The sequence below is a fragment of the Coptis chinensis genome, chromosome 2 (assembly GCF_015680905.1).
Source record: "Coptis chinensis isolate HL-2020 chromosome 2, ASM1568090v1, whole genome shotgun sequence".
NCBI lineage: Eukaryota > Viridiplantae > Streptophyta > Magnoliopsida > Ranunculales > Ranunculaceae > Coptis > Coptis chinensis.
The window spans coordinates 20,741,100-20,754,499 of record NC_141457.1 but is presented as its reverse complement, the minus strand read 5'-3'; the positions used below and the strand labels follow the sequence as shown (position 1 = coordinate 20,754,499).

General features: G+C 38.9%; 1 protein-coding gene across 2 annotated transcripts; it reads left to right on the top strand.

The window, feature by feature from the left end:
* Positions 1-3,052: 3,052 nt before the first annotated feature.
* LOC147515293 (uncharacterized) lies at positions 3,053-11,920 on the top strand. Of its 2 annotated transcripts, none has more exons than XM_086586597.1 (11): positions 3,053-3,358; positions 3,647-3,709; positions 3,800-3,894; positions 5,032-5,898; positions 6,911-6,989; positions 7,087-7,248; positions 7,362-8,165; positions 8,286-10,535; positions 10,638-10,707; positions 11,057-11,208; positions 11,434-11,920. In XM_086586597.1, the coding sequence occupies exons 1-11, from the start codon at positions 3,265-3,267 to the stop codon at positions 11,778-11,780; spliced, it is 4,983 nt and encodes a 1,660-aa protein (XP_086442723.1). In that variant the 5' UTR covers positions 3,053-3,264; the 3' UTR covers positions 11,781-11,920. The 2 variants fall into 2 exon arrangements, with proteins under 2 accessions (XP_086442723.1, XP_086442714.1); XM_086586588.1 differs by having other exon boundaries at positions 8,286-10,556.
* Positions 11,921-13,400: the final 1,480 nt, after the last annotated feature.

The following is a 13,400-nucleotide window of genomic DNA, read 5'->3' as shown; positions in this document are numbered from 1 at the left end:
GGCGTTCTATCACATCTGTTCACTGCACGTTGTGGTGTATCAGTTTCATGGCTAAATACGTTGATCTATCACTTCTGTTCAGTGCACGTTTTGAGTACCAATTTGTTAAGGGTGATTCAAGCTGTTTCATGAGGTGATATTACTAATACTGGTGGGTCACTTTATTGGGAATTGGTAGACGGCATTATGATTGGATATGAGTGTTAGTTTTTAGTGCAGATAGGTTAATCCTTGATTATGAAACAAACTTGACCTGTGAACTTTTTTCATTTCTTTGCTTGAATTGTAGGATGAGAATGTGTTCTCTAGCTATGATGTTTGGGTTGTTATGTTGCTAGGTGTGGTGCCACCATAGTTTCTGACATTTGTCGCTTCCAAATTCACACTGAATGAGTGAATGAGTGAATGACTGTTTTTTCTTTTCCATCTTGAAGAATGGCCAAGCCGTAATTATCTAAAACAAGATGGAGATATCCATAAGCATAATTTGAAGCAGTTAACCTTTATGTCCTTCTATGTCAGTTACAGTTACTCTAGATTCTTACGTTGCAGATCCAAAACATGCAGCGAATCAGAGCTGTCAATTAGGGATGGAACTCGGGCAGGTCGGGTTGAGGTATAATCCGAGCTCAACTCGAGTTTCAAATGTTTTAACCCGAGCCTGGGACCAAACCCTAGTTGGTCTTTCAATTTTCAGTCCAAGTTCTAGCAGGACTAATTTGTGTTGGGTTGGGTTATGTCGAGTTGGTCAAACTTCTCTGGTTGTTTTTGGAATTACGAGATAAAAACACTAAAATTGAAATCTTCTAAGGCTGAGTCCAATGGCTCTCTATCCCTTTAAAAGTAGTGTTAAAGTCGATAAAGTAGTAAATTTAAAATAGAAATTTAAAAGTAGAATTTAAAAGTCGATAAAGTAGAAATTTAAATCTCATATTTTACTCTCTCTATTTTTTTTTAAAATGTAGATAGTAAAATAAAATGAGATGACTTTTAAATTTCATGTTCGACTTTTAAATTTCTTACTTTAAATTTAAATTTTCAAATTTTACTTTATCGACTTTAAATTTTACTTTATCGACTTTTAACACTACTTTTAAAGGGATAGAGAGCCATTGGACTCAGCCTAATGAAATTAAGGAGATTTGATTGTTTGAAAGAGAAACTAACTTTGTTGATTATATTATTCTCTCTAAGTTAGAGATTTTCAATCTTATTTTTTATAAAAATAGAATAATTAAATAATATATGTACACAACAAAAATCGGATTTTAGTCCATCGAGCTTGGGCTAGCCTGACCCAAGTTCCACTGCATATGAAACACATCTTTGCAAATATAAATCATGAATGAAGTCTGCATTTTCTGGGTTTCCAGAGTTTGGTGTATCTTGATATGCACACTAATCTGATAGCGTCAATTACAGATTTACATTGCAGTGATGCTTACTCGTGTTTTGGTACAGTGTAATGTTATTGACAGCAGGAGTATGGGTGTGTCACTGCTTCCTGTTTACACTAGCTGAATCAAATTCTTATAAAAATAGTGGTGGTATATTTTCCTTAAAATAAGGCCCAAAGTTTCCGAGCACTTCTAACTTTCTCCAAGGTTTTGAAATTTAACCGGTACTTAGTTGGCGATCAAAGTTCTTGTATATTTGAAGTATGATGGTGCTCTTTCTCACGCATCTTTTCTCGTTGCTAGAGCTGGTGAAATAATGTGGTGAGATATTGAGCATGTACAAAATGCAGCAAAATATCACGACATATATGTTGTTTGTTTTTTTTTTCTTCGATAAACAAACTGATCAAAAGATGGATTGCACATAACAACCGTGTTCTCTTGAGACATGAGGAATCGACATGAAACTTAACAGTTCAATGTGGTTGGTATGCTGGGCCTGGCTGGCTTGTAGTGCCAGCATATCGGTAATGGGGCGGATCTAGGAGAGGGCTGGACCAGGTTTCAGCCCTGGTCTTTTTGCTGCGAAAAAGAAAGTATTATACTACCTAAAGCCCAACTGCCCAAGGCAAAAACGTCTGCCCATATACTTAGAACTTGGGCTTGAAGGATTACACAATGGCATGGCTAGAGAGAATTGAAGTCCTGGTCCGTCCTGTATAGACAGAAATTTCAAGGGTGGATGTTTATGTTGTTGTCGTTGAGTTTGAGCTATTGGCTGAGAGAAGATGGTAATAGGAGGTCGTTTCTCAGTTTTATGACTAACGCAGCTGGAAGGAGACTTATCCAGATGACAGGAATTATCTTCAGGATGTAACAAAAATCTGAAATAAAATCCATCCTAGATTCATAGTGATAGACATTCGGAAGCAGGAGATATTTACCATCCTAGATTCATGTTTTGGTGTATAACTAGAAGGCGTCGAGAAAGTGTTAAAATATTCTCGGTACATAATTTACCAAGAGACTTCTAGGATAGGAGATATTTTGGGAAGTCCATTGGATTCACAATATTGTCTTACTGTTTGATTTGTCCATTGAAACCCCTAAAACCTATATATATTTGTAACCACCCAACAATACATACAAGTAGTAACTAGGATTTTTAGTGAAGGGTGGTTAGGGTGTTCCACTCCAAATACAGGATGGATGATTTTAACAAAGAGAAAGTGTTCTCTCAAGTGGCATAACCCTTGGTAGCGAGGGTTTAAAGCTTCCCACCCCCTTTGTAATTTGAAAATGTAGATATCACTAGAATGTTTCTAAATACTACCCAACTAAGTTTATTTAAAAACCAACATCAATCTTTTTGTGTTGAATAAATTTCTTCCAATGTGAATCACTCGATCACCTCACAGCCCTAACATTTTGTTTCTTACGTATATATTTGGGGGCTATGGATTAAAAATGGAAAAAATCGTAGACAATAGTATTCATAACGATATTTTGAGAAATTTCAAAACTAAAATACTAACCCAACCAATAGATAAGCTTAGGGTAAAAAAAAAAAAAAAAACAATAATAATCCAATATTAATGGAACACCCGGCGTACGTACGATACATAAGCCTAAGCCGGCTTTAAGTCTCTGCTGTTGTTGTTGTGTGTTTGACACAAAAACGATATCATCTTATAATTCTCTCTCTATCTTTCATCATCCTCCCTAAAAAAATTTCCTCCAACTAAATACAAAATTCAATCCCCATTATAAAAACCTTTTTTTTCTCTCTCTCTATATCAATCGATCTTTCCTTTGAAACCCTAACATTTTTCAATCTCTCTTGGATTCTTTGATTCTGGTTTTGACGATGGCTGAAGGGAATAATAATAATAAGATTGATTTACCAGAGGATCTACTTTCTTTCAAATCAACTGACCAACGACAACAATCTCTTTTCAAAGGTATATATTATTACTTGCTTTAGATCAAATCAATCAACTTCAACTTTTATACTTATGCTTAATTATTAACAAAGCTTACTTCTTTGTTAATAATTTCTTTTCTAAATTAAACGATTTGGATCTGAAATGGTTTGTTGTTATTCACATTTGAGTTCAACAACTATTAGATATTGATGCTTACTGTTTCAAGCTCATAAATATTGATGGATCTAACAATGCAATGAGAGAGTGTTGGATGTTTTTTCACTTTAAGAAATAATTATTTAACTCTTTGTGTTATCATGGCAGAGGAAGGGTTGCGTGGAAATAGTGACCAAAAGGTTCTTGTTGGGTTTTGTGATGAGCAAAAAGGTAGTTTTCTTTGCTTTATGATTCTTATACAAGTGATATCGTTTTCCTGATTATTTTTAATTTTAATTTTTTTTTCTGGAACTTATGTAGATCAGTTTACTTCGGAGAACAGCATACCTTTATCTCCACAATGGCTGTATGCTAAACCAAGCGAAACTAAGTTGGGACTTTCTGGCGCGTCGGGGGTAAGAATTCCTTCAAACTTTTTTGTTGTTGTTGTTGAAGGAACATGCATCTCAAACTGCTCATCTTGTTTTATACTTGAGTTTAGAAATATGCTTCTAGATACAGTTTGGCTGTCCACTGTGACATTATTTTTGTATTCAAAGTCACGTGGCAATGTGCTTCTATTCTTTAACCGCCTTTAAACGAGGCATCATAAGCATGTCTGTTTAAATGCCAAATGAAAATAAGTTATCGGCAATAGTTAACTGTCTAATAGTTTATTTAGTTAAGAGAAATAGGCCCTACAGTTAATTGCCACTCTGCCTTGGCAAAAGGTAGACACCAGATTCTTTCCAGTGGTATTTTCCTTTCGGCAACATTTGACTTGACTCTGTGAAAAAGTTGTAACGTGCATCAGTAATATATGTCTCTCAACTTTTGAGTTGTAGTGGTAATAAAAGATTGTTTTCTATTGATATATTGTTTCCATGCTTATTTGGTTGTTGCTCAAAATTTTCCCTGATCATTTCGATATTGTTATTAGTTTTAATTGTTGTATATTTCATTGGAGACCATAAATAGTTCATTGCATGCTTTTATTTTACAATCCAGTATATGTTGGAGAATATGTTTTTAATCATACTTTCATAGTTGATTCGTATATTTTTTAAACATAGACTTGATGCTAGCTGACAAGTGACTAAGATGGGTTACTGATGTGTCAATTATATCCATAGGCGTTTGGTCACACTTGGGATGGTGATTACTGCTTTTTTCCCTTTTCGCTGTTTGAAATTATGGGATGATAGTAATGCTCCCAGAGTGGTGGACATTTGGTTTTTCTTTGTGGTGTTTATAGATATTGTTCTCGTGTGTTAACCTAATTTCTTTTTACTATAAAATTTTAAATTATCGTAAGATCATTGTCTTACTTTTTTGAAGCAAAATAATTATTTGGATAATGTTATTGTCTTACGAATACTGTAGAACTTCAGTTTTGTTAGTATTAAAAATGAAATAGGATGACTGATTTTGTTTTATGATTTTCGCAAGTAGTATTCTTGAAATTACTCGTGCAAGTTTTGTTATGGTTTTATAGTTTACTAAGTTTGTCTAATTTCTTTGTACTCATGATACTATTCTAATATGGACTACAGGACATGCGTGCACCAAATTCTCTGCCCCTTGGTAACTCCATGGATTCCCTTCAGAAAGAGGGTTGGCGTTTGGATGGATCTCAGGACAAGAAAGAATGGAAAAGAGCTACTCCTGAGATTGAAACCAGTCGTCGATGGCGTGAAGAGGAGAGGGACACTAGCCTGTTAGGTAGAAGAGAGCGCAGGAAAGATGATCGACGTGCTGACAGTGGCTCAGGTAGAGAAGCTACTGAAGTTAGAGCTATGGCTTCCTCTGATAGGTGGCATGATGTTGGTAACCGCAATTCTGGGCATGAAACACGAAGGGACAACAAATGGTCTTCTAGGTGGGGTCCTGAAGGAAAAGAGGAGTCAAGGACAGAGAAAAAGTCGGAAGTTGATAAAGAAGATGCTCATGGTGAAAAGCAATCTTTTGCTAGTAGCAATCGTGTGACGTCTGAGCGGGAAAATGATTCTCGTGACAAATGGAGGCCTCGACATCGGCTGGAGGCTCTTTCTGGGGGATCATCTGTATACCGTGCTGCGCCTGGTTTCGGGCTTGAGAGAGGTCGCATGGAGGGTTCAAATGTTGGGTTTTCTCCTGGACGAGGGCGGTCTAATATTTCTGGAAGCCCATCTCTTAATAGGCCTTCTTCTGCCGGTCCTATTGGTGCTGCACATGTAGATAAGAACAATTTCAATAAAAAATCTGCTCTCTCTCCTGAAACATTTGTTTATCCAAGGGGAAAGCTGCTTGATATATACAGGAAACAAAAGCTTATCCCATCTTTTGGAAATAAACCTGATGGAATGGAGGAGGGATCCCCGTTAACACAATCAAGATCTATTGAGCCTCTGGCCGTTGTAGCACCTGATCCAGAAGAGGCGGTAAGATTTTCGTATGAACTTGTTTCTTATACATTAACGTGGTTGTTCCCATGTGGTTTTCTCTGTATCGGTATTTGTAGTACTAAATACAAGCTAACTAGACTCAATTAACATTTCAATAAGTTTCTGGCCATATATTTACGTAATTGTTCCCATATCTTATGTAAGAAGGCACAAGTTGTCAACGCTCTCAAGTGTTGGACATGGTTTCTTCTGTACTCTTATTCATAATACTGTATATGAGCTCAGGGCTGGACTTGGGTGGGGTAGCTAGCAAGATGTATAGCTAGAATTTAACATATGTGGTTTTGTTGTTTCTTTCATGCAAAAACATTATTATTTCTGATGTATCATGGAATATCATTTATATGTTTTATTTGATTTTTTTGGTAATGGACTAAAGGAGTAAAGGTAGAGATACGTTATACATTTAGTACCAAAAAGTACAAAGTGTAGGGCAAGACATCCCATCTGAACACAAAATTCTTGAAAAGGAGTATCACGCCCGTCCTCCCGTTTAGGTTTTGTAGGCTAATTATTTTTAGGCTCTTTGAGAGAGGAAAAGATTACAGATAAAATATTGTCCTGTGTTATGTAAAATTTGGTTGGGATTTGTGCATACTGTAGTACCCTACTATTATTGCTAAAAGAACCACACTATGGTTTTCTTTTGCTTCTCACACTTTCTTTTTATACTTTTCCAGTGCTCAATATGTTTGCTTTCTCTATTGTTCATAACGAGGTTCAGTGGATATTGATTCTTTGTACATTTAAAGAAATAGTCTATTTTGCATCTAAAGTGTGTAGTCCAATCTTTTGTTGGAACTTCCCACCTGTTCTTGTTTGTCATTTTTTTGACTTCTAATCTGATTTGCATTCCTCTAGTTTAAATGTATTTTTTCTCTTTCTTTAGCTCATTAAACTTCATTGTTAAGTTGTCTGACCTCATCAATTCCTTGTGCAATACAATTTCTCATTTCACATGTTATTGTGTTATTGATGCGGCTTGCAGGGTGTATTAAACAGTATATCTGACGGGAAAATCATTGACAGTGAAGTGCCATATAATTCATCCAGAGACAATTTGGCTGGTAAAATGAGCTTGCCATTACTATAATTTCTTGTGTGGCAAATTAGCCCATTCTTATTCTCCAAGAAATTCCTTCTAACGGAACATTTTTTGCTCAGGTGTTGGAGACACGGCACTTAATGATAGTAAAATTATACTTTCTCATACCTCCGCTGAAGAGACTGCTGGTGTGTTTACAATAGAGGCAATAGGTGATGGTTGTCAAGTCCACGGTGCTGATGATTATAATGGTTATACTTCACAATCAAATATATTAGAAGGTGAGGCACAACTGTTACTCTGCTTTTTGACCCATGTTGAAGTTTTCTCCGAGTTAAAATTTGCTTTTAATTTTAATTTCTATATTCCTTTAAAAGTTTATGTTTTGTTTCAGCAAGTAATGTTTCCCTCGAGGAATGTGGAAACAGCGTTATTGTTGGTCGTCCTGATTTCTTATCTACGGCAGTTTCAAGGGGTAGGGATATTAACACTGTCAGGGATACAGGTGGTTACTTGCATAATTCTGAAGGGAAAGCTGGCGTAAATATGCAATTTGGAGATGCTGCATTTTACAAGCATGCAATGTTTGAAGACGTTGATCCATCTGCCCCTTTTGATTTTAGTAAAAAACTTCCTGACGACTCTAGATCTCTTTTCGATCTGCCATCTGCCCAGGAGGCTTCAAGGAGCAATGACCAGTATGTTGATAGTAATGGACAAGCAAATTTATTTGAAAAGAGCACCCTTCCAGAGGAGTTAAGTTTGTATTACAGGGACCCTCAGGGGGAGATTCAGGGTCCGTTCCTGGGTGTCGACATCATTTCATGGTTCGAGCAGGGATTTTTTGGAATTGACTTACTTGTCTGTTTGTCTGATGCCCCAGAAGGAACACCTTTTGTTGAGCTTGGTGATGTTATGCCACATTTGAAGCTTAAAGTTCGGCCTGCCTCTGATACCATTAACATTTTAAATCAAGAACTGTTTGACGCTGATGTCAGCAGCCTTGATACTTGTGCTCCTACTCCTGGTCTTGAGTATAATGGCTCAACTGTAACTAATGGCCAGCAATTTGCGTCTTCTGAATTCGAGGGTCTCTCAGTTCCACAGTGTCAGTCTAGCATATCAAAATTTATAGATCCAAAGGATTCAAATGTTTCTGAGGGTCAGCATTTTCCGGATTTTGTCGCACAAGATAATGGTCTGTCTTCTTCTTAGTCTCTGTGATTACTTGTTTATTTATTTTGATCAATTGTATTTGCTTCTGCACAAGGCTAATGATTTATACATGTATCTAATTATTTAATTTTACTTTGGACAGAAACTTTCTATTCTTCAAGACCTGGAACTGGTGCTGGTAGTGCTTTTGGGAAACCTGGCAACTTGTACAACAATTTGACAAGCTTTCCTAGTCACATTTCCCCTTCGAATGACATGGCAGAAACAATGAATGATGTGGATGATAAGTTGCATCCGTTCGGTCTGCGGTGGTCAGAGCTGGAGGATAGTCGTCAAAGGCGTATACAGTCTTCAAGCATGACTTCTGGCATTGGTGATCAAGGTTGCTTGGACCAAGTAGTTGGAAACGATGCACCTTTTTCCATTCATAGACAGACTTCTCGTGGTGCTATGGCTGATTTACCTGTAGCTGAGGAACCTTGGTCTGATAATTACAGAAGTATACATTCTAACCCCCATATATTTCAAGAATCTGTGGATGTTCATCACTTGTCGCGCATGGAACAAGAAAACAAGCAGCTTATTCTTGCAGAGCTGCTGTCGCAACAGGTGCAAAAACAACAACTTCAGCAACAAAATTTATCATCTCAACACCAACCTATGCATTTGAATGGATCTGTTCTAGAGCAGTTTCCAAGTTCCCTTTCTCAGGGCCGGAACCTTCTTCGCCACCAGCAATCTATGAATCAACCAATTCAAGATATAGATCATCTGTTGAAAGCTCAGCTTCAGCAACGTCGACAATTCCAGCTTCAGCAACGTCAGATAGAGCAGCAACAGCAGCTTCACCACCAAATGCAACTACTGCAGCAACAGCAGCAGCAACAACAGCAGCAGCAACAGCAATCTCAAGTTCAACAGTTTCTTCGTGAACAGTTGCTGCATAAGCAGATGCACGATCCTGGCTTTGGGCAGTCAGCTGTTGACCATTTTAGAACCAATAACATGTTAGAACAGGTTTTATTAAGGCAACAACGTCTGCAGGAACTGCAACATGCACATTCCCTTCCGAGGCGCCCTGATCCATCTATTGATCAAATAATTCAAGCCAGATATGGACAGAGCGTACAACAAGAACACCAAAATGATCTGCTTGAGCGTCTGGCACACTTAAAACATGCCCAGATGCTCCCTCCGGAGCAATTCCAGCAGGAACAGTTCCTAGCAAGGCAGATGTCCTTGTCAGCACGACAGCATCCGAGGGTGGAGGAAGAGAGACGTCTTGGCGGGGCTTGGCCCGTTGATGAACCAGTTCAGTTTGGCAGGACTGCTGACCTTCACCAGGCTCATTCTGCAGGAGTCAGTCCATTAGAATTTTACCAGAGACAACAGCGGGCTTCTTCCATTGAGGAGCAACTAAGGCGTGTCGAGCCAAATCTTGCAGCACACGAGCATATGAAGCGTAGGCTTTATGATCAGAACTCACTTCCATTTGAGAGGTCAATTCCTCATCATGTTGGTGGTCCTGGGGTTAATTTGGACATTGTAAATGCTTTTGCTCGTGCCCAAGGTCAGGACATGCAGGAAAGACATATTCCGATGCAAGAAGCAGATCAACTGAGTTCGTTTGCTTCTGGTATACATTCTCACCACCCTCAAGTTCATAACCAGTTCAATGCTTCACATCTGGATGGTTTTGACAACCGCCAGTCTGAGAATAGTGGGCAGCTTGGAAGTAGTTGGAAAGAAGCCCGACTTCAACAGTTGCAATTTGAATCTGAGCGGCATAAAAGGGGGTCAGAAGCTGCCATTTCATCAGAGGATTTTATGTCATGGGTAACAGCTAGAGGAAACGATGAGAACTCAAAGCAAGTTTTGGCGGACCTCCTCCATCAGAAACTGGGTGCTCAGTCTATGCAAGTAGCCGAGAATGTTCAGGCTTCTTCGTATGAAAGGAGGGATCCTGCATGGATCTTTTCTGGGCCCAATTCATCTGATCATCCTTTTAACAATTTTTCAGATCAAGTAGGTCTAAGCAATTCTTTTGCTGAAAGGCCATATGGTCTAAATGCAGGCAACTCATTGCAAGATCCATTTGTAGAGTCAGGCACTGATGAGAAGTCAGTAGGTCGCGCAAGTAGTGAAAATTTGTCCCAAAAATCGCATTCTGGTGTATTAAATGAAGAACAGCTTTTTTCAGGCTTCATTGAGACTCCTCAAGCTGTTTATGATGATTCTGATGTTACTAATATGCAATCTGTGGACTCAGACGGAATGGAGGGGAAGAAAGGAAAGAAGCGCGGGTCCAGAAGCAATGTCTTAGTTAACAGAACGGGTTTAGAACTTCAGGAAATTATGGGTGAGCACACTGGAGATGCTGCTCTAGCTCATGGTGAGCTGTCACCAAGTGCCGGTATTGTTTTTGAGCATTTTATTTTACGAAGTTGTATGAGTAAGTTTTATTTTTAATGTCTGACTCGGTGGGATTTTGCAGGTGGAAACATAGGTTTATATAACTTTGAAACTGGAGCAGGTGATGCATTTTACGGTGGTACACTCAACAGGTGAGTTCTAATATTTATTTTTGTAATAAAATGAATCAATGCGGGTTCTATGCTATACAATGTTTTTTGTAGTGTGCTAATGAATAATCAGATGGGTACTTCTAGGTGTAAGTGTAAAGACATGATCTTGAAATGGGACCACTATTTTTTAGTATAGTTTGTATAGGGCAGTGGAGCACCAATTTTTTTTTGATCAGCAAGCACCAAATATTTCCCATTGCACTATAATGATTTATTTTGAGATTGGGTGGAATATCTTCTCTTTGGGGATGTAGGAAATTTCATGGGGATTAATTTTTTTGATGTTCATCATGAAAATTCAAGTGCTTGCTTTTACACTACTTTGCAGGGTATCCTCTAACATTTCGAAAGGGATGAATAATCCTTTGCCAAAACGTCCACCTGTTTCACGAATTCTGTCATCCCAGGAAGCTATGTCTGAACTGGCGTCTGCCTCAATTATCAAAGGGAAGAACGCAGTCTCCATTGTCCCTCCTGATGGTATGTCCTAATGTCCCTAGTCTAATACGTGATCATGTGTTTCTTCTAAACCAGTTGACACAGACATTTGGGTTGAAGTCCGAATAATGTTTTTAGTGTCGATTGGTTTTTCTTTTTCCTTTTCTCGTTTTTCTTTAAATTTGCTAAAGTTTCTTTATATAGTTCCTTAACAAATTTTCTTCAATCTAAAATTTCGATTGATGGTTTTATGGGTGATACTTTTAGATGGGAGACGAGATGGTGATGGGAATCCTGCAAACCAAGCTTCTGAAACTCAGGCAGCTAGTAATAAAGATGTGCGTTTCCGACGGACGTCATCTTGCAGTGACGCAGATGTGTTGGAGACATCTTTTATAGACATGCTGAAGAGCAATGTGAAGATGCCAACCATGGCTGAGGTTGATGCTACTAGCCAAGCTTCAGGTACTTCAGAACCATCGGACTCTGCACTGGGGAACCGGAGTGGCAAAAAGAAAGGTAAGAAAGGGAGGCAAATCGATCCAGCTCTTCTTGGTTTCAAGGTAACTAGCAATCGAATCATGATGGGTGAGATTCAACGGCTTGAAGATTAGTATATGCTTAGCTATCATCTTCAATGTAGCAATGTATTTCAATGATTATAGAGTTGTGTATAGTTTGGAGACGTTTTGTTCGTTATAGAATGAATTGAAAGTGTACATATTGATTCTTTAAAATTCGGCAGTCTTGTGCGTTTGATTGTCTCAACCCTTGATATGATTTACTTGTTAGGCTGTGCCTAGTGGAACTTCGTTTTTTATCTATTTTTTTCCTTTATTTTATCACGAGGAACTGTGCCTCTGGTTCCTTTTCGGGCTGGTGCCTGCTGTTGAAAAAATGTGACGAGTACACCTGGTGTCAAGGAAGTCTTAGGTAACTACACTCGTTGTAACCATTGGCCCCATTGGGTCTTTTGTGCGTAACGTTTCAGATTTGTACAATGTTATTGGCTCGCGTAAAATTACAAGCATACGTTTTTTATCTTGACAAATAATCTTTATTGATAGGGAGGGCAAAGGAAGGTACGGTTTGTCACGTGGGAGTTGAATTTTGTGAATTTTATTGTGACTGTCGAAAACGTATTTAATGCGAAAACTACGTACTCTTCACGCACTCTAAGCAACCATCCGTAATTGGAACCATAGCAAGACCTGTCTCGGGTAACTCGCAAGTGGAAAGTGCAGATGCTTTGCTCTGACAGATGGTATGCACTCGCTGGCGGGATGAGGCGCCAGAACTTGTGATTTCAAGATAAACCCAAACTGGACAGACGGCACGAAATCGTATATACTCCCAGATGTGGATACAGTTTTGGACAATGACAAGCAGACGATCGCTTGGAACCTCTCTCTAGTCAGGCCACCTCTCTATCCTTGTAAGGATCAAGGATGGAACTCTAAACCCCTGTAGGGGAGCAATATCCTCATTAAAGAACATTGCATACGAAACGTAAGCGATCTCAATACAACGACCTCCAGGACTGGTCTATGAAGGAGCTCTCTAAGAAACATTGCATACGCGACTTCAATGCATCGACCTCCAAGAACGACCTATGAATAGCTCCTTTATGGTAGGTGGTACGAACGAAGATATCTCGGTACGAGCACATGGCTAAAGGCAGAACGCCTCGGGTAATGATCACCACCAAAGGTAATCATTACCAAAATCTTGATTGTATTCCCCACCACCGGGAAATAGGGATAACCTCGCCAACACCCAATCAGCACACGACTTATAATATAACCAGCTCAACACTCATTTGCGATCTCCACCTTACACGTGTACCATAGACACACGTGCCTTCTAGATTGACATTTCCCTAAGCCTATAAATACCACCTGATTGAACTACGTAGGGCCGGATTCCTCTCTCCCAAAAGAAAAAGAAAAGAAAAGGAAAACCAACAAGAGGATCGTGGCGGTTAAGCCGTCGAAGCGAACTTCGGTCCCAACAAAAATCCAAAACACCCCTTTACATTGGCCGCCGTCGTGGTTTTCGATTACTTGAGAACCACCTTAAATCGGCTTCATACATCACCAATTCTCAAGCCCACGAAGCATGGTCACCTCGAAGCTCAAGTCCAAAGACCTTGCCCACCACCAACATGGGAATAGCGAACGAGAGCATTTCCTTGCTCGGGGAAGAAAATGCTACTTTACGAGCTCAAGTGGATA